At 39.6% G+C, this 18,078-nt stretch overlaps 2 protein-coding genes across 2 annotated transcripts; both read left to right on the plus strand.

The window, feature by feature from the left end:
- The first annotated feature begins 2,938 nt into the window (after window positions 1-2,938).
- On the plus strand, window positions 2,939-6,091 carry LOC135673776 (tubulin alpha-3 chain). Its single transcript, XM_065183057.1, has 5 exons — window positions 2,939-3,186; window positions 3,717-3,931; window positions 4,038-4,237; window positions 5,031-5,539; window positions 5,622-6,091. Exons 1-5 carry the CDS (start codon window positions 3,074-3,076, stop codon window positions 5,935-5,937), a joined length of 1,353 nt encoding a protein of 450 aa, XP_065039129.1. The 5' UTR covers window positions 2,939-3,073; the 3' UTR covers window positions 5,938-6,091.
- Window positions 6,092-7,072: 981 nt separating this feature from the next.
- LOC135673777 (uncharacterized) lies at window positions 7,073-17,772 on the plus strand. Its single transcript, XM_065183058.1, has 20 exons — window positions 7,073-8,485; window positions 8,637-8,840; window positions 9,899-10,003; window positions 10,112-10,177; window positions 10,262-10,426; window positions 11,129-11,203; window positions 11,315-11,469; window positions 11,621-11,756; window positions 11,845-11,914; window positions 11,991-12,118; window positions 12,202-12,258; window positions 12,622-12,804; window positions 12,943-13,035; window positions 14,115-14,200; window positions 14,284-14,350; window positions 14,488-14,554; window positions 14,648-14,784; window positions 16,360-16,451; window positions 16,564-16,630; window positions 17,243-17,772. Exons 1-20 carry the CDS (start codon window positions 7,241-7,243, stop codon window positions 17,405-17,407), a joined length of 3,363 nt encoding a protein of 1,120 aa, XP_065039130.1. The 5' UTR covers window positions 7,073-7,240; the 3' UTR covers window positions 17,408-17,772.
- The last annotated feature ends 306 nt before the right edge of the window (window positions 17,773-18,078 follow it).

The raw sequence follows: 18,078 nt of genomic DNA on the forward strand, positions 1-18,078 counted from the left end.
GCTGGTGACATGCAAGTTTCCTCTGTAATCCAGTTTGGTGGGTGATCCAAGTCAGCGCTCCATCGGTCACTCTCTCTCCTCCACCAGATCGATCGAGGAGGTGGGCTGCAATCTCTAAGCGAGGCTCGCCCGATGGACACAGCCATGAGATGGACACCCACCACCATTTGGTGATGAGATTCGAGCTCATTGGCACTTTTGGTGCATGCATGCTTGGAAGAAGAAGATGTTGCGGCAGAGAACAGCTCAGCAGCTCATCCTCGGTCACATTCTCTCCACTTGGAATGTTCTCCGCTCCCCATACTGCCCATGGATTGATACCATATGGTTTTTAAATCTCTCCCCTCTTTATCTTGTTTTTGTCGTTAATCATTGTCATTCTTTGCTAATACATGGAAGGTTGTGCTTCAAACATCATAAGAAGTATATCATCAATTAATTTTCATTGATCAAGTGATGCCAAAAATAAAAAGAGAAAATGGAGATCACCTTATATTATCTGCTCATGTAAAGGGTGACTACCTCATAAAGTGTAAAAGTGACAAAAGTGCAAAGATTATCTCAAAAACTATAAAAAAATTTGTCATTGGAAGAGGCATAAGATAAAATGTACTCGGGATGCATGAATCACGAAAACTTAATCTATATAAAAGGAAATCCATCATAAATGGAGGCATAAGATAAAATATGTCAAAGACGCATTAATCAGAAAAAACCAACTCACATAATAAGAAACTCGCCAGGGTGCGAGGCTTAAGATAGAATGTGCCCAAGATATGTAGTCGAGAAAATCTAACTTGCGTAATAAGAAACCTGCCATAGTAGGTAGCACAAGACAAAACATGCTCAAGGTACATGAATTAAGAAAACTTGATGTACATGAATTGAGAAAACTTGACCCGTATAAGAAGAAACTCGTCATGCTGAGAGGTACAAGATAAAATATGCTCGATACATGTGAGTTGCATAAACACAACCAATGTAACGAGAAACTACCATGGCTAAAGGCACAAAATAAAAAATGCTCGAATCGCACAAGTTGATAAAACATGACCCTAGTAAGAAGAAACTTACCACAGTGGGAGGCACAAGATGAGATGTGTTCAAGGTATATGAGTTAGAAAAACCTGGTCCGGATAAGAGTAAGTTCACCATGACAGAAGACACAAGGGAATGAATATCTGAAGTAGGGAGGTGGAGCATCGACCCCTTCTTTACTCGAGGTGAGTAGGTCACTGCCTAATATAGTCTACTATCTTGGAGCCCCATAAATTGAAGAGGGAGAGAGAGAGATACAAACACCTCAGGCAGAAAAATAGAGCTTCCGTATAATAACAAAAGAGATATGAACCCTTCGCCTTCGCTGAGGTGGGGAGGTCAAGGTGCCTAACCCTCGCCTTCGCTTGAGGTGTTGAGGTCGGGAAGCTCGACCCCCTCCTTTGCCCGAGGCATGGAGGTCCGACCCCCACTTTTGCACGAAGCATCGAAGTTGGGAAGCTCGACCCGCACCTCCATTGGAGGTGATGAGGTCAGGAAGTCCATCCCCTGCCTCTATCCAAGGCGATGAGGTCATAAAATCTAATCAGATCGGGAAGAAATAGGAAGGTTGGGGAACCAACCCTGTCTAACCCAAGTGCATTCATCGACGATACGAGTGATAGGTCAATGATAGATCACCACTAGCAACGCGTGAGCATGATGAGGTAGACATGTAGGATGAACTAGATATGCCACTTGATCAATAATGGATCAAAGAGGTATAAGCTTGGCGTGTCAAATGAACCAAATGCTGCACTTTGGACCCTTTTCGCAATAGCCCCAAATCACACCTTGGAAAGAGGACAAATGATAAGGAGTATACCATCAGTCAATCTTTATCCAACACGTGACCATGTGGGTAAGATGAAAGGAGAAGATGAAAGTCATCTTCCATTAGTTTGCCCATGTGGGCAAATGTCCAAGGCAAATGATTATGGTTACTCGCACCCCCTATGTTGACGCCACCCCCCCTCCCTTATTGCCCACGTAAACAAGAAGCCAATGTAGAATATTTTATGAAATATTTTGCTCCTATATATTAGGTATAAAAGCTTATCTTTAGCACAATGAAAAGGGGATGATTTTTTTTTACCACTAGCGTTCGCACTTATACACCTCGAGTTACTAACTTGGATATTAAAAAAAAAATCTCTCGTAATCTCAATTTTCTTATATGTGTCATATCGAACAACTCCGTGCATATAGATCCAGAACACATCAAGTTCACCAAAATATCAACAACTTCTTCCCTCAGCAAAAAGAATTACTAGAAACAATAAAAACTATATAAACAATAATAAAATCTTATTAGGAATATCTCAATGATAAAAGAATAATAAATATTAAACCCCAAAGAGTAGGAATATCTTGAATAGATTAATTATGCAATAATATAATATCAGTAATATGAGATCTATTAATTATATAACAAAAATCATATTACATCGAATAAATTATTATTATTGTTATGGTATTAACAAGATTTATAAAATTATATGATGAAAAATAAAGTTAATTGAAATTGACATGAGATAGTGTCAAGAAAAAATAAAAGATTAATTTCAGTATTTTTTTTAATGATGGTGCCTGAATAATTATCCAAAATGTTGTGAATTTTGTATCTATGTGTTTACATGAGGATACATTTAACAAACGTCATGGACTTTTTTGTAAAAATAACGAATAACACGTATCAAAGGAGGGCGAGAGAGGGAAAACTACTCGGTGGAGGAGGGCATGCCGGTCTTTTCGACCCAACATAGGCGCCCAATGGCAGAGCAGTGGACCCCGACGCGCACGCGGGCCCACCAGTTGCCCGGACTCCAAAGCAACCAGTCGAATCTGGTCGAACCGCTCGTCCGTCCCACTCTCCCCTGCCCGAGCCAAATAAATGCCCGCCTCCCCTCGCTGCGTCCTTCGCCCAAAGGAAAGCGAAACCTCCCCTCTTTCTTCCGCTTCCTCTCGCTCCTCCGACAAATCTTTAGGGCTTCTGCTCCAGATCGAGACGGAAAGAAAGGGAGAGGGAGAATAGAAGATGAGGGAGATCATAAGCATCCATATCGGTCAGGCCGGGATCCAGGTGGGGAATGCCTGCTGGGAGCTCTACTGCCTCGAGCACGGCATCCAGCCTGATGGCATCATGCCCAGGTCTTTGTAATCTTCCCCGCTTTCAATATTGCGCATCCGTCTTTTCTTGTCGTTGTTATGCCGTTTCTTTAGATCCGGTTGTGTTCTTCGTGTCATTAATTCGTCGCCTTCGTGGGGGTGGTTTTAGGCTGATTTTGGCCCCTGGAATGTCGAGATCCTGGGGGTTTTCCTTCGAGATGAAGACAATGATCATCTGTATATCCAAGATCTCCTATTCGAGATCAGTCCTGATTTATATCTGTAACCTGGCAATATCTCGTAATGAACTTGAAACTTGGTATCAGATCTGATTTATGATATTCTTTAGAAAAAGGTAACGTGGAAAGTTAATGTCAAAGATCGCACCTTTCTGGTTTTGTCCCTTAAATGAGTTATGCCCTCATTTGTTTAGCAAATCATGGCTTGCATGTTTCACTGGTGTGACATTCCTGATCGCGTCTTTGAGGAATTGTCGCGAAGGAGACTACTTTTTGCTGCTCTGATGAACAATTTGTGTGATTATTGGCTGACGCATCTCTTGTCTCCATCAGTGATACTTCGGTAGGGGTGGCATCCGATGCCTTCAATACCTTCTTCAGCGAGACTGGTGCTGGCAAGCATGTACCAAGGGCCATCTTTGTAGATCTGGAACCGACTGTCATCGACGAAGTCAGAACCGGTGCGTATCGCCAACTCTTCCATCCCGAGCAGCTCATCTCTGGGAAGGAGGATGCCGCAAATAACTTTGCTCGGGGCCACTATACAGGTATCGATATTGTTCTTCGTTTGCTATGTTCACCTCTTCTTTCTTTTGAATAGTCCCTTTTTCCTACCTTGGATTTGACCCTGTATGGTCTTGTGAGCTGCTGCAGTTGGGAAGGAAATTGTAGATCTCTGTCTCGATCGTGTCAGAAAACTAGCGGACAATTGTACTGGCTTGCAAGGGTTTTTGGTTTTCAATGCTGTTGGTGGTGGTACTGGATCCGGTTTGGGTTCCTTGCTTTTGGAACGGTTGTCTGTGGATTATGGGAAGAAGTCGAAGCTTGGTTTTACGATATACCCTTCTCCTCAGGTATTAAGAAGTTGTGCAAAGGCTTTGATACTTTCAGTTTGATGGTGACTGTCTGATAGATCCTCTTTTCTGGAAAGTAGGTCTATGTTATTGATTCTGATTCGTTTTCATTATTATTCTGATGTTTTGAGACTTTGAAGTGAAGGCTTACTGTTAGTATATAAACTTTTATCTGATCTAGCTGAACCCAAAAATCCTATTATCAGAAGAGTATTGTTAGCAATCAGATAACATCTCCATTTCATGGTGGAATCATCTATGAATCGATCAATTTTCCTGTAAAGCACATGAAATTAGGTTGGAACTAGTGCATTCTGGTGTAAATGTCTCCAATTGCGCAATGTGTGCTTCTATGTATGGAGTATGGAGCATCATAATAAATCAAATTATTTTAATGAATTCATAATAGAAAATGAAATTAAGTCCCAATTTGTTCCTGAAGTTTGTCACAAAGCTGACTAGGATTTTATCTTACATTTTCTGTGGCCATAGAGTCTGATCAAGAACACAAGAACAATATAAGAACTTCCCAGAATCTACATAAAATCCTTAGCCAGCAATGTACTTTCAGTGATGAACCTTGAGAAGAATATGGATACAGTATCCTTGTATAATGATACATTCTTATGAGCAATGGTAGGTAGGTAAGTTGGTGTTTAGTTGCTATTCTTGTTTGGTGCTTCTATATTGTGTAGTTGGTACTAGTGGCCCAGTTGGTGAATGCTTGTGAAAATATTGATTCTGTCTTTTCTTTTCTGTGAAAGATGGTTAATCCTATGGTATTTTGTTGTAGGTATCTACTGCAGTTGTGGAACCATACAACAGCGTCCTCTCCACACATTCCTTGCTCGAGCACACTGATGTTGCAGTTCTTTTAGACAATGAAGCCATCTACGATATCTGCAGAAGGTCTCTGGATATCGAGCGGCCAACCTACACCAACTTGAACCGGCTGATATCTCAGATCATATCCTCCTTGACTACCTCTCTGAGGTTTGATGGGGCCATTAACGTGGATGTCACAGAGTTCCAGACCAATCTTGTTCCGTATCCCAGAATTCATTTCATGCTGTCCTCCTATGCCCCTGTTATTTCCGCTGAGAAAGCATACCATGAACAGCTCTCTGTCCCTGAGATCACAAATGCAGTATTCGAGCCATCCAGTATGATGGCCAAATGTGATCCAAGGCATGGAAAATACATGGCTTGCTGTCTGATGTACCGAGGAGATGTTGTGCCTAAGGATGTCAATGCCGCTGTTGCAACCATCAAGACCAAGAGAACTGTCCAATTTGTGGACTGGTAAGCTTATACCAGCATCACCACTTATTGCATCATATGTTATTTTGGGTTGGAATTGACTGCTTCATCCTATTCCATGAAGGTGTCCTACTGGATTTAAGTGTGGAATCAACTATCAGCCACCAACAGTGGTTCCTGGAGGAGATTTGGCTAAGGTTCAGCGTGCCGTGTGCATGATCAGCAACAACACTGCTGTGGCCGAGGTGTTCTCACGAATCGACCATAAGTTTGACCTCATGTATGCAAAGCGTGCGTTCGTTCACTGGTACGTCGGTGAAGGGATGGAAGAAGGTGAGTTCTCAGAGGCACGAGAGGACCTGGCTGCCCTGGAAAAGGACTACGAGGAGGTCGGAGCAGAGGGTGCAGATGATGAAGAGGATGAGCCAGAGGATTACTGAATCATGTTTGCATTGTGAGAATTTGGTCTGAGTTGGATGTGCAATATCTCAAGCTTGTGATTAGCGTCGAGCCCTCGTTCGATATGTTCTCGACTTCTGGTTGTTTTTAAACACATGTCGGGTTTATTAAAATTGTTCCAGTTATTTCAGGTTATGCAAATGTGTATTTGAGTGTAGTTGCTTCATTAAGGATTCAAGTTTCCGCACATCCGCATACCGCACATCCAATGAGAATAGATCTGATCAGTTATTAAACTAATGAGTTACAGTCGATATGATATCTAAAGGTTTGTTGGCTCCATGAAAAATTCACGATTTGTCATAGGGCAAAGACCTAATATGATATATCAGCATATACAACTTGGTCGATCAAGTAGCTCAGTCGTTGATGGGGGAAAATATCGGTGATGCTTATATCAACTAATCATATCGGTGGTTGATGGGAAAAAACATCGGTGATGCTCTGATTCGATTCAGGCCTATATATGGAAAAAGATTTTGAGCACTCACTATTATTGTTTCTACTAACTCTTCTTTTTCTTAGGTCTTCTAAAATTAAAATTGGACAAGATTCGAAGTTAGGTTTAACTTTTTCTTCCTCTTACTATTTCGACTTTGTATGGTTTAGACAATTCAAAATAAATCTTAAATAATCTAATTAGTGAATATATATATATATATATACTATAAAAGATGCTCTTCTACATCCCTCCAAAAGCCCAACCAATCCTTAATCTCCTCTTCCTTTCCTAATACTTCAAACAATAGCAACGTCAACGTCAAAGGAGATGATGTACAGTGCCATTTTAGCTTCCTCTTGTCATCTTTTGCTTACTAGTTTTGTCACCGCATCGTGTCTGATTCTAATGTTATTCATTCATAAATCATATATATACACATTTTTAAAATACGGAAGATGATAAAAAAAATATTGATATATCTTTTTTTTTTTAAGAAAGAACTTTAAAAAAAATCATAAAAATTTATTGTTTCAAATAAAAGTAAAAAAAAAAATATTCGAACGACTCTTTCTATCCAAAAATACACAGTTCGGGCCGTCTCAATTAAACTCACTTAATTAACAGTTACAGCCCATCTCACCCACGTCTTAATCCGCCCCCTCCATCTCTTTCTCTCATCTCCAAAACCCTAACCATAAAAGGGGTCGACAAACCCCCAAATCCACGAGCCAGAGAGAGAGAGACAGTGCGAGCGAGTGCCCGCCCGACTTCCCCGATCTCTCTCGACTCCAAAACATCATCTTTCTTCTTCTCCGCCTTCGTCTTCTTCCACCGGTACAAGCATGGATCAACAGCAGCAGATTGCCGCAATTCTCGGGGCGGCGGAATCGGGGCCCTTCGAGTCGCTCATAGGCCAGTTGATGTCGGCCTCCAACGAGCAGCGCACCCACGCGGAGTCCCTCTTCAACCTCTGCCGCGACCACCACCCCGACGCCCTCGCCCTCAAGCTTGTCTCTGTCCTCCACTCCTCCCCCTCCCCCGACCTCCGAGCCATGTCCGCTGTCCTCCTCCGCAAGCTCCTCACCCACCGCGGCAGCGGCGACGCCGACTCCCCCCTCTGGCCCCGCCTCTCCCCCTCCTCCCACTCCTCCCTCAAGTCCCACCTCCTCTCCGTCCTCCACCGCGAGCCCGACCGCTCCATCGCCAAGAAGGTCGCCGACACCATCTCCGCCCTCGCCGTCTTTCTCCTCCCCGATGCCGACTGGACCGACCTGCTCCCCTTCCTCTTTCACGCCGTGTCCTCCCCCGAGTCCACCACCCGCCTGCAGGAGTCTGCCCTTCTCGTCTTCGCCCAGATCGCCTACGTCCTCGCCGACGATGCCTCGTTCATCGGCCCCCACCTCCCCACCCTCCACTCTCTCCTTCTTGCCGCCTTATCCCACCCTTCGTCCCCCGATGTCCGTGTTGCCGCCCTCTCTGCAGCTGTCAACCTCGTTACCTCCCTCGAGTCTGCCGCCGATCGCAACCGTCTCGCGGATCTCCTACCCGCCATGATGCGCACGCTCACCGAGTCCCTCAACTCCGGGCAGGAGGCCGCCGCTCAGGAAGCCCTTGAGCTCCTTGTGGAGCTTGCCGGAGCCGAGCCACGGTTCCTCCGCCGCCAGCTTGCTGATGTCGTTGGTGCCATGCTGCAGATCGCTGAGGCCGATGGGCTTGAGGAGGGCACGCGCCACCTGGCGATTGAATTTGTTATCACCCTTGCGGAGGCCAGGGAGCGTGCTCCTGGGATGATGCGGAAGCTCCCCCAGTTTGTCAGCCGGCTCTTTGCTGTGCTCATGAAGATGCTGCTAGATATTGAGGATGAACCTGCCTGGCACACTGCCGAGGTTCAGGATGAGGATGCAGGGGAGACTAGTAACTATGGCATGGCCCAGGAGTGCCTCGACCGTCTTGCCATTGCTGTTGGTGGAAACACAATTGTTCCAGTTGCATCTGAGCTGCTACCAGCCTACCTGGCTGCTCCTGAGTGGCAGAAACACCATGCAGCTCTCATCACTCTTGCTCAGATCGCTGAAGGCTGCTCAAAAGTACTCTGATCTTTAACTACTGTATCATTGATTTGACAAAAGATAGGATTTGTTGTCATCATAATTGGAGTTTCTTTAAGATGGTGTAAGTGTAGTATTACTAGCATAAATGTTGTTTATTATATTCTGTTTGCATTCTCTTCACGTACAGGTGATGTTAAAAAACCTGGAGCAGGTGGTGACTATGGTCCTAAGCTCATTTCAAGATCCCCATCCTCGAGTTCGCTGGGCGGCAATTAATGCTGTTGGACAGTTGTCAACGGATTTGGGGCCGGATTTGCAAGTTCAGTATCACCAGAGTGTGCTCCCAGCATTGGCATCAGCAATGGATGATTTCCAGAATCCCCGTGTGCAGGCAAGTGGTCTAGAGAGGATTAATAATTGTTATTTATGATTTTGTGTTGTCTAACTACAGATATAGATGGACTAATCCAAATCACTCTTTTTAGTTAAGAAGGTGTTGTCTGTTGTAGAAACGATGAAGAATTTGTAGATTCTATGATAAGTTCTTATGATATTTGTCATATTGTTTTGCAGCTGACCTTTGGATGAGTTTTATTAATTCAAGATAATTCCAACTGATTCCTTTCAACAAGACTGATGAATTCAATTTGTGAACTTAGCTTTGCCAGCTTATGTAAATTGATTATTCTTGTCTGAACTAACAACAAACCTTTTATACTTTTATTGGATAGCTAAGAGCCATTGTAAGGCTTACATCAGCTTGTGAGTGCCCCAAAGCATCCAGTTAGACACAAGTATGATCACTATTTGAACAAGAAAAGTAACAGAGTGCAACGAGACCTGAGTGATGATCACGTAGCTTATGGAACAACATGGTTTTTTGTGTATCCTTGAAACTCTATTTGGTTTGCAAAAATCAGCTTAATATGAGGATTTTCTATGTGGTTCTGTTTAACTCCTAATATCTGGTTTATGTTTTGCCTGCATGGTTTTATTTGTTAGTTCTTTTGACCATCTTTAAATTTGGTTAATCAATTAGATGCATAGCAGAATATATGTTACATGATAGAGATTATTATGACATTAATCTAAAAGGTGTCCTGTGCCACTCATTGGTTGAATATAGTGAGTGGAAAATCCTAGTTAAGAATTTCTTGTTTGTCTTCTCTTTTTTATTTTTTGTTTGGACTATAAATCCTGTAGAAATGGACAATGTCTTAAATTGCCAGATAATTTCAAGGGAAGTAAGATGTTGTAACTGTAATAGGTTGAGAAGTTGGCTCATTCCTTTTCTTTTACACTTGAGCAATTTTTCATGTGTTTCCGCTCCTTAAATTTGTCATTCATTGTGTGTTTCTTTATATGTAATGTATATGCTTCTTGAAAATATACTTGAATTCAAAATATCCTGGGTCATCCTTTCTCAAATGGTATTGATTGATTCCTCAGGCACATGCAGCTTCGGCAGTTTTGAATTTCTGCGAGAACTGCACTCCTGATATCTTGACACCTTACCTAGATGGGATTGTTGGCAAGTTACTTGTGTTGTTGCAGGTATAGCTTCAAAATTTGCATTGATCTAGTAAACTATCAATATGTCCTTGCTCAGCTTTGGGGTTAGAACTTAAAGATAATCATGAAATTTGTAATTGTTTTATTCAGAATGGGAAGCAGATGGTTCAAGAAGGAGCTTTAACAGCTTTGGCTTCAGTGGCAGATTCATCACAAGTACTTGTTTAAAACCATCTTTGTTAAACTGTTTGTCAAATGTGCTATTGACCAGAGAGTTTCTGACAAAAAATTGAACTGCAGGAACATTTCCAGAAGTATTATGATGCTGTTATGCCATATCTCAAGGTTATTTTAATGAATGCTACTAACAAGTCAAATCGGATGCTTCGTGCGAAATCAATGGAGTGCATAAGTTTGGTTGGAATGGCAGTGGGCAAGGATAAGTTCAGGGATGATGCTAAACAGGTGCAATCACTTTTTCAAAATTTTTTGATGTATCACCTGTGGTACATATTTGAGAAGTCTCTTATGTAAATAAAGGCATAGGATTATACAGATTGCTCTTTTATGTTATCTTCTATTTGTTGAGTTGTTTACATGCTACTATTTTATGTGAGCTTCAGATTCACAGTCCAACAATTTGTTTTCTTTTTGATATATCTTACTGGTACTTCAAGTTTATTAAGTTCTCTAGTTTTAAATTTTACATGATTCTTGTTCATGGTTGTTGTAGCATGTTAAAAATGAGATTCTGTTTTTATTTTTAAAATTTTGATGTAATTTAAGATATTAGACCTTCTTGTGTTGAGTATGGTGACAGAACGAGGTCTTTAGTCTTTAATAATGCCTTTAGCTGAAATTACAGCATGAACTTTGAGAGTTATGGTATTAAACTAGTAGGTACAGGTTTCTGTTTAAGTACTGGGAGTTCCAAGTAGTTTGTTGCTTTTTGAAACCTCATTAGTACTAACGAGTGACTAATTATTAGGCTGTCAATAACAACTTCTTGAGCTTCCTCTTTTTTCTTTGAAGAGTTAGTCTTTGTATTTTTGGGAAGTTCATGAAGAGTGTGGTTGTCTCTCTGTAGTTTGTACTGAACTATTTTTGCTTATGATGTTATTGTTTATTAGGCTTAACAGTCATAATTTTACTGTTATCATGTGCCAGGTTATGGAGGTTCTTATGGCATTACAAGGATCACAGATGGAGACAGATGACCCTACTATAAGCTACATGCTTCAGGTGTATTTTAGCTCCCATGGCTTAATATACAAGACAAATGATATTTCCAATGTAATCATAATATGCAAGACAAATGATGTTTCCAATGTAATCATTCTTGTTCTTTAATAGGCCTGGGCCAGGTTATGCAAGTGCTTAGGACAGGATTTTCTGCCATACATGAGTGTTGTTATGCCTCCATTGCTTCAGTCTGCTCAGTTGAAACCAGATGTGACTATTACTTCAGCAGATTCTGATGATGATATAGAAGATTCAGATGATGAAAGGTTTGTTTCTTGGTGCAAAATATAAAAAGAAAACAAATCATATTTCTTTCTGCTTGTTCATTGAGCTGGTCCGGTCAAAATGTTGACTGTAATATTTAAGATTGTCATGAACATATGCTATGATGTTTCTTACTTCTGCATTTGTATGCAGTGTTGAAACCATCACTCTTGGAGATAAAAGGATAGGTATTCGGACTAGTGTCTTGGAGGAGAAAGCCACAGCCTGTAACATGCTTTGTTGCTATGCTGATGAGCTAAAGGAGGGCTTTTATCCATGGATCGATCAGGTTGGTTATGACCATTGCCATACTTTTTGATAATGGAATTGTCTTGCCTCTAGGGGAACTAATGCTATATAATGCAAACTAAATTCAGGTGGCTCCTACATTGGTACCTCTTCTTAAATTTTATTTCCATGAAGAAGTGAGGAAGGCTGCTGTTGCAGGTATCTATTTTTTTTTCTTCATTTTTTTATAACATTCTGCGTATTGATGGTTTGGTTTATTTCTGCTTATCCATAGCCATGCCGGAACTACTTCGATCGGCAAAACTAGCAGTTGAAAAGGGGCAATCTCAAGGCCGTGATGAATCATATGTTAAGCAGTTAGCAGATTATATAATTCCAGCTCTAGTTGAAGCATTGCAAAAGGTTATTCATGCTATCTGATGGAATGATGTTATTTGTCTTATGACATGTGAGGTTATTGATCTATCGGCATCATCTTTTTGCAGGAACCAGAAACAGAAATCTGTGCAAGCATGCTGGATTCACTTAATGAGTGCATGCAGGTATATCCTTGTCTTAAAGTTGCTTTATTGTAATTTCCTTTTAGAAGGAACACTAGGCCCAGAAGGTGATCCACATATGGAAGTAAGTTAAACGAACCATTCAGACACACTTAGTCACACAAAGCCCATAAGAGCCAACAATAAGGAAGAAAACACTGCGTGAGTATGCCCAGCTTGCATGCATGGGGATCAAACCTCGACCTTTCATGAGGAAAATAAATGTTTTACCATCCAAGACAAGGGACCATGCAGTTTTTTTGGTATCCTAGAGTATGATAAGTTATCATCTCCTTGTGTTGCTACAGATAAAAATGTAAACCAGTCCTAATTGTTGGTTGCAACTTCTATGTTTGTTTTTTGCAGCTTGCTGGGTTGCTTCTTAGTGAAAACCAGGTCAGAAGCATAGTTGACCAAATAAAACATGTGATAACAGCTAGTGCGGCTAGGAAAAAGGAAAGGGCAGAACGAACAAAGGCAGAAGACTTTGATGCAGAGGAAGAGGAAATGCTTGAGGAAAATGAGGAGGAGGAAGAAGTGTTTGATCAGGTTAATAATGAATTGATACAGAATTATACTGGATTTTTGTAAAATTGTTTTGTTTTAAATGTGTTTTAATGCAACAGTAGTTACTTTGTGAAATCAAATCTTGCCCATTTTTTATCTGCCCTGGTTATTGCATTTCAGGTTGGGGATTGCCTAGGCACTTTGATTAAGACCTTCAAGGCTTCTTTCAATCCATTCTTTGATGAGCTATCTTTATACATAACTCCGATGCTGGTAAACTCTCCAAATCTTTCTGTATGTTCAGCATATTGTATAAGATGTTTGGATATTGCATACCCTTAGTCATCTACTGTATTTTATGGAACTTCTGGATACCTATGTTCTTCAGCTATGTTAACATTTTTTTGTTGATGTTAAAGGCTTTTGAAAAACATTTTATTATTATAAGCATGGCATCCAGAAGTTATGCAAAGTAGATTTCAATTGGACTTGGTTTGGCACAGTTATGTAGTTCTGCCTACTCAGCAGTTGCGACAATCAGCAGATAATGAAAACACAATGAAGCATGTAAAAGATTTAAAAAAGAACTAACAATACAACAAACAATAAGATGAAGAGGAAGAGAATCAAGGTCTGTGTCCTGCATCTTTTTCTTTTTTGAAGGACTTCGTAGTCTGTGCTTGTCTCAGACAAATGCTCCTCTAACAATGTGGCTTCGCTTGTACATCAAATCCTAAACTATCATAAGAGTGACAATGTAGTAACTTAAATGTTTCTTTGATGTTGGAATCTTAAAATGTACTGTTATTAGTGATTAGAAATTAAGTCATCAATCTATAGATTGTGGAATCCACAAATGAGCTAATTCACTCCCAAGTATGTATGATTTTTTTTCTTCATATTGTGTGCAATTTGAGGAAGTGGATTCACAAATTAGACACTTCCAATTTTCTTAGTTGTTTAATCTTTATGCAACTTTCAACCTAGGTCTCCTACTTTTTGACCCCCATGTTTGGATGACTGTTAACAAATATTCACAATTGCATTATTATATTTTTCATAGTTTCATGCTAATGGAACATGGCTAGTATTTTATCCATGCATATTGGAGTTCATCTGGAATTGCATTTAGAAGCTTTCATATATCTAGTATTTTATCCATGCATATCAGAGTTGTTCGTCTGGAATTGTATTTAAAAGCTTTCTTGCTATAGTTACCAAGCTCTTTTTGCTCTGTCTTATGATCTTGTTGTGATGTGAATTGAAAATAGTAGATTCTGCTTTTTAATAGTTAAATTCATCTTCATGAAACTTTCTCTATGGCATGGTTATGCATTGTCTTTTGCATACAGGGCAAGGATAAAACAGCTGAGGAGAGGAGGATTGCCATTTGCATTTTTGATGATGTCGCAGAACAATGCCAGGAAGCAGCTCTGAAGTATTTTTCTTTTCAATCAGCGGATTATTTTAGTAATTGTGCTTAGTATCTGTGTGTTCATATTATCTGTTTCTTTTTGACAGGTATTATGACACCTATCTTCCTTTCCTATTAGAAGCATGCAATGATGAGAATGCAGATGTTAGGCAGGTTTGGGTTCATTCTTCCCTTTGATCCATCTTATATACCTAGTGTGTACTTTTTGTTTAACTGGGATACATACTCATAATTACCACCATCATGAGATTATGGTTGTTAGTTATAAGTTCTTGTTTTTGATTTTTCAGGCTGCTGTTTATGGAGTTGGTGTTTGTGCTGAATTTGGTTCTTCTGTGTTTCGGCCTCTTGTCGGAGGTAGCTTAATGTGAATTATGTTATTCACATAGAAGTTCACGTCTTTGGTGATCCCTCATGTTTATTTGTGCAATGTTTTCTTCCTCTATGTAGAGGCCTTGTCGAGGTTGGATAATGTGATTAGACATCCTGATGCATTGCACCCAGACAATGTGATGGCATATGACAATGCAGTTTCTGCTCTTGGCAAAATATGTCAGTTCCATCGTGATGGTATTGATGCAGCTAAGGTAGCTTTGTGTGCTCTCTTATTTTTGTCCTATATAGTTGTATCTTATAATCTATTACAAGCTTATATATTGCATAAAAGGTATTGGTAGTTGATGGCAACGGTATTATTAGCTAGAGAGATCATAGTCTCTCTCTCTCTCTCTCTCTCTCTCTCTCTCTCTCTCTTCTCATTCTATAACGGTGAATTTCTTAATCTCTAATGTTTTCTCATTGTATAATTTTTAATCGGTCTATCTGAATGAGGTATTTTTGTAGCCAACTCTAAATATTTGTCCAATTATATTAACAGCTCTATGAGCTTGAACTATTTATACTGTTGTTGTCCTTAGATTTTTCATTAGTTGCAAGACATCTTTTTGTTTGTCAATTTCCTCCAAATCTTTGTATGGTTTGCAATTGAAGTATAATCCCTGTCAAAGTAATGCTACAGTGGTCAATTGTGATTTACTTGTTTAATTTGATTGCTAAAAAGTGAGTTATCTAGGTTGGCAGGGGAAATTAGATAGGATTATTTCAAGATGATTTATTTTATCACAGGTCATCCGAGTTAAAGCCCATTGATCTGATTGATTTTACCTTCGTTAACTCTAAAGCCTTTGATTTAAATCAACTTAACCCTCCTTAACTCTGAACCGGATACAGCTTAAGAAAAGGCAAACTATCATTTCTTGGGTAATTCTACATTATGGTTCCACAAATTTATTAAAATCTTATATATTTAAATGTCCAAATTTGTCAAATGATGGTGGTTTGCATGGATATTCTTGGATTCCTTGTTAATCTTCTGTTATTGCATAATTGAGATGATTGTGTTTCTGTTTGAGCAAAATGAGATTTGCTGTACTATTTTGTTTTAGTGCCCTTTGGAAGTCATTTTGATACTCAAATTTTGACTTGCTGGGCTACTTATTGTACATGGAAGTTATTTGGATCCTCAAGTGCACCCATAAATCATGTTGGATGGATATCTATTCATGAGGACTCGTCAATCTCTCTAAAGATCAATTCTATATGTTACTGATGATTTGACATTGAAAATTTGCCTTTTTATTTATAAATCTTATAAAAACTTCTAATACTTTAAGTTCCACAACATAAAAAATATTATCTACTTATAATATGTTAAAATTTTATTTTATTCATCTGTGTTTCTCCTTTTTCTTTCCATATTGGACACTTCCGATGCACATCAGAATTTGATAGTGTTTTCATGCAGCCTTGCTTCTGGTGTACCATTCTTGAAATTCGTGTGCTTCTGTTTTCTAACTTAATTGTTGTGTTTTAGTTCTTATTGTAAGGTCATTTTGTCGGTCAACTTTCTATTTGCACTGGATATCATTCTGCTCCTATTTTTTTGTTATTGTACTTATCTTTAATTTAGTATGTCAAAGGAAATTGTCAGATTATTCCTGAGGCTGCAATCAGGTGTATTAGAATATTATTTTGCACTGGATATCATTGTACACTGCCTTTATGTACTTTTCTCATTGCCACACTTGTTGGACTTTCATGAATGCAATGCAAACTGACGACATTTCTCGATGTTAATACTGCTATATATTTGGATTTGATAGGTTTTTCCTGCTTGGTTAAGCTGCTTACCGATTAAAAATGATTTAATTGAGGCCAAAATTGTTCATGAACAGCTTTGCTCAATGCTTGAAAGGTAACTCCCTGATTTGTGTAACTGGAAATTAGAATATTTGATCCATCATAGCTTCTAATTCATTTTTTGGTTTGGTATTACACTGAATATTAACCACGAATTCTCTCCACAGATCGGATAGGGAGCTCTTAGGACCAAACAACCAGCATATTCCTAAAATAGTTTCTGTATTTGCCGAGGTGAGCTATTAGTTTCCCCCCTTTCATTTCTGTGGTAAAGTGATTTATATTCTCCCACTAGTTCTAAAATATAATTGTATAGTGATTGTTATCAGTGGCATTATGAAGCTCAACCTTGTATGCTTTTATCATGACAGAAACTTTATTGATAGTCAAATTTTATCCTGTCTTCCGTCTAGTAGCAGTACGGGGTTTTGCACAGTGCTTTTAGCATCACAGAACCTTTGATGATACAAAAATTTTAACCCATTTTCATGTTGGGTAGTGGTATGAAGTTTTTCTGCTGTGCTTGTATCATGATTGAGCCTTCATTGGTACTCCAAAAATCTTTTAAACCTTCATTGATACTCCAAAAATCTTTTGATCTTTGTCAAAGTTGCAGTGTTTACCAGGATGATTTTACATGTCCTTGGCTACTTGCTGTCGGCTGTTGCACTTGAATACCTTCCTAGCCCTATCAATAGTAACAAAATGTCAGATTGGTTTTTCGGCAATAGCTATTTTGCCATGTAGTCCTTTGGATACCGTCTAATGGTTGTACTACTTTTAGCGGCAATTTGATGTTGTTTGATTGTCACCTGAGATAGTGAATTCTTTTGTTTTTTCGTCTAGGTTTTGTGTGCAGGAAATGATCTGGCCACAGAACAAACTGTTAGCCGGATGATCAGTCTCTTGAGGCAGATTCAACAGACATTGCCACCGTCTGTCCTCGCCTCAACCTGGTCTACGTTGCAGCCTCAGCAGCAACTCGCGCTGCAGTCTATACTATCTTCGTAACCTTTCCGGTGTCGCCACCGGGGAAACTGTTCTTTCTTATGGTTTGTGTGCCTTCCTACTTTACATCATTATTGCTTTTGCTTATCATTCTTTATGTCTATTCATCAAGTTGAATCAAGTGTGAGGGCATTGTTCGATCGAGTTTTATTTAAGTTTCAAGAGAATTTTGCAATTTTGGTGGGGTGATGTATAAAATCAACAGCTGGAATACATGTTTGTCATCTGAGGTGTACATTGTGAAGGGTGAAGAAAGATTCTCTTCTGTTGAATCTTACCGGTTATAGTGGAAGTATTGATCAAAACGGTCTGCTGCAGTTATAATGATTGTAATGTTCATGGAGTAATTGATTTCTGGTCAAGTGTCATGATGCCAGTCTTTTTGGTGATGGTTAGTGTGATCCCTGTAATGTTCTCTCATCGCAGTCTCTTGGAATTATTCTCACCATTGATGAGTAGCTCTACTCTAGTGCTTGCGTTTCCTTGACTTGTTGATCCCTTTGGTCTCTGCCCTAATATTGCCGATGTGTTAGGATTTCTGTTCTATCATGCGCATGAAATTGAAAGAATAATAAATAATTACTACATTAAAAGTTTCATCAAAAAGATATAAAAGGCATCACAAGTCTCAAATAACAAAAATAAAAAATGGTGAAATTGCTTTTATTATCTCA

This window comes from Musa acuminata, chromosome BXJ1-5 (assembly GCF_036884655.1).
Source record: "Musa acuminata AAA Group cultivar baxijiao chromosome BXJ1-5, Cavendish_Baxijiao_AAA, whole genome shotgun sequence".
Taxonomy (NCBI): Eukaryota; Viridiplantae; Streptophyta; class Magnoliopsida; order Zingiberales; family Musaceae; genus Musa; species Musa acuminata.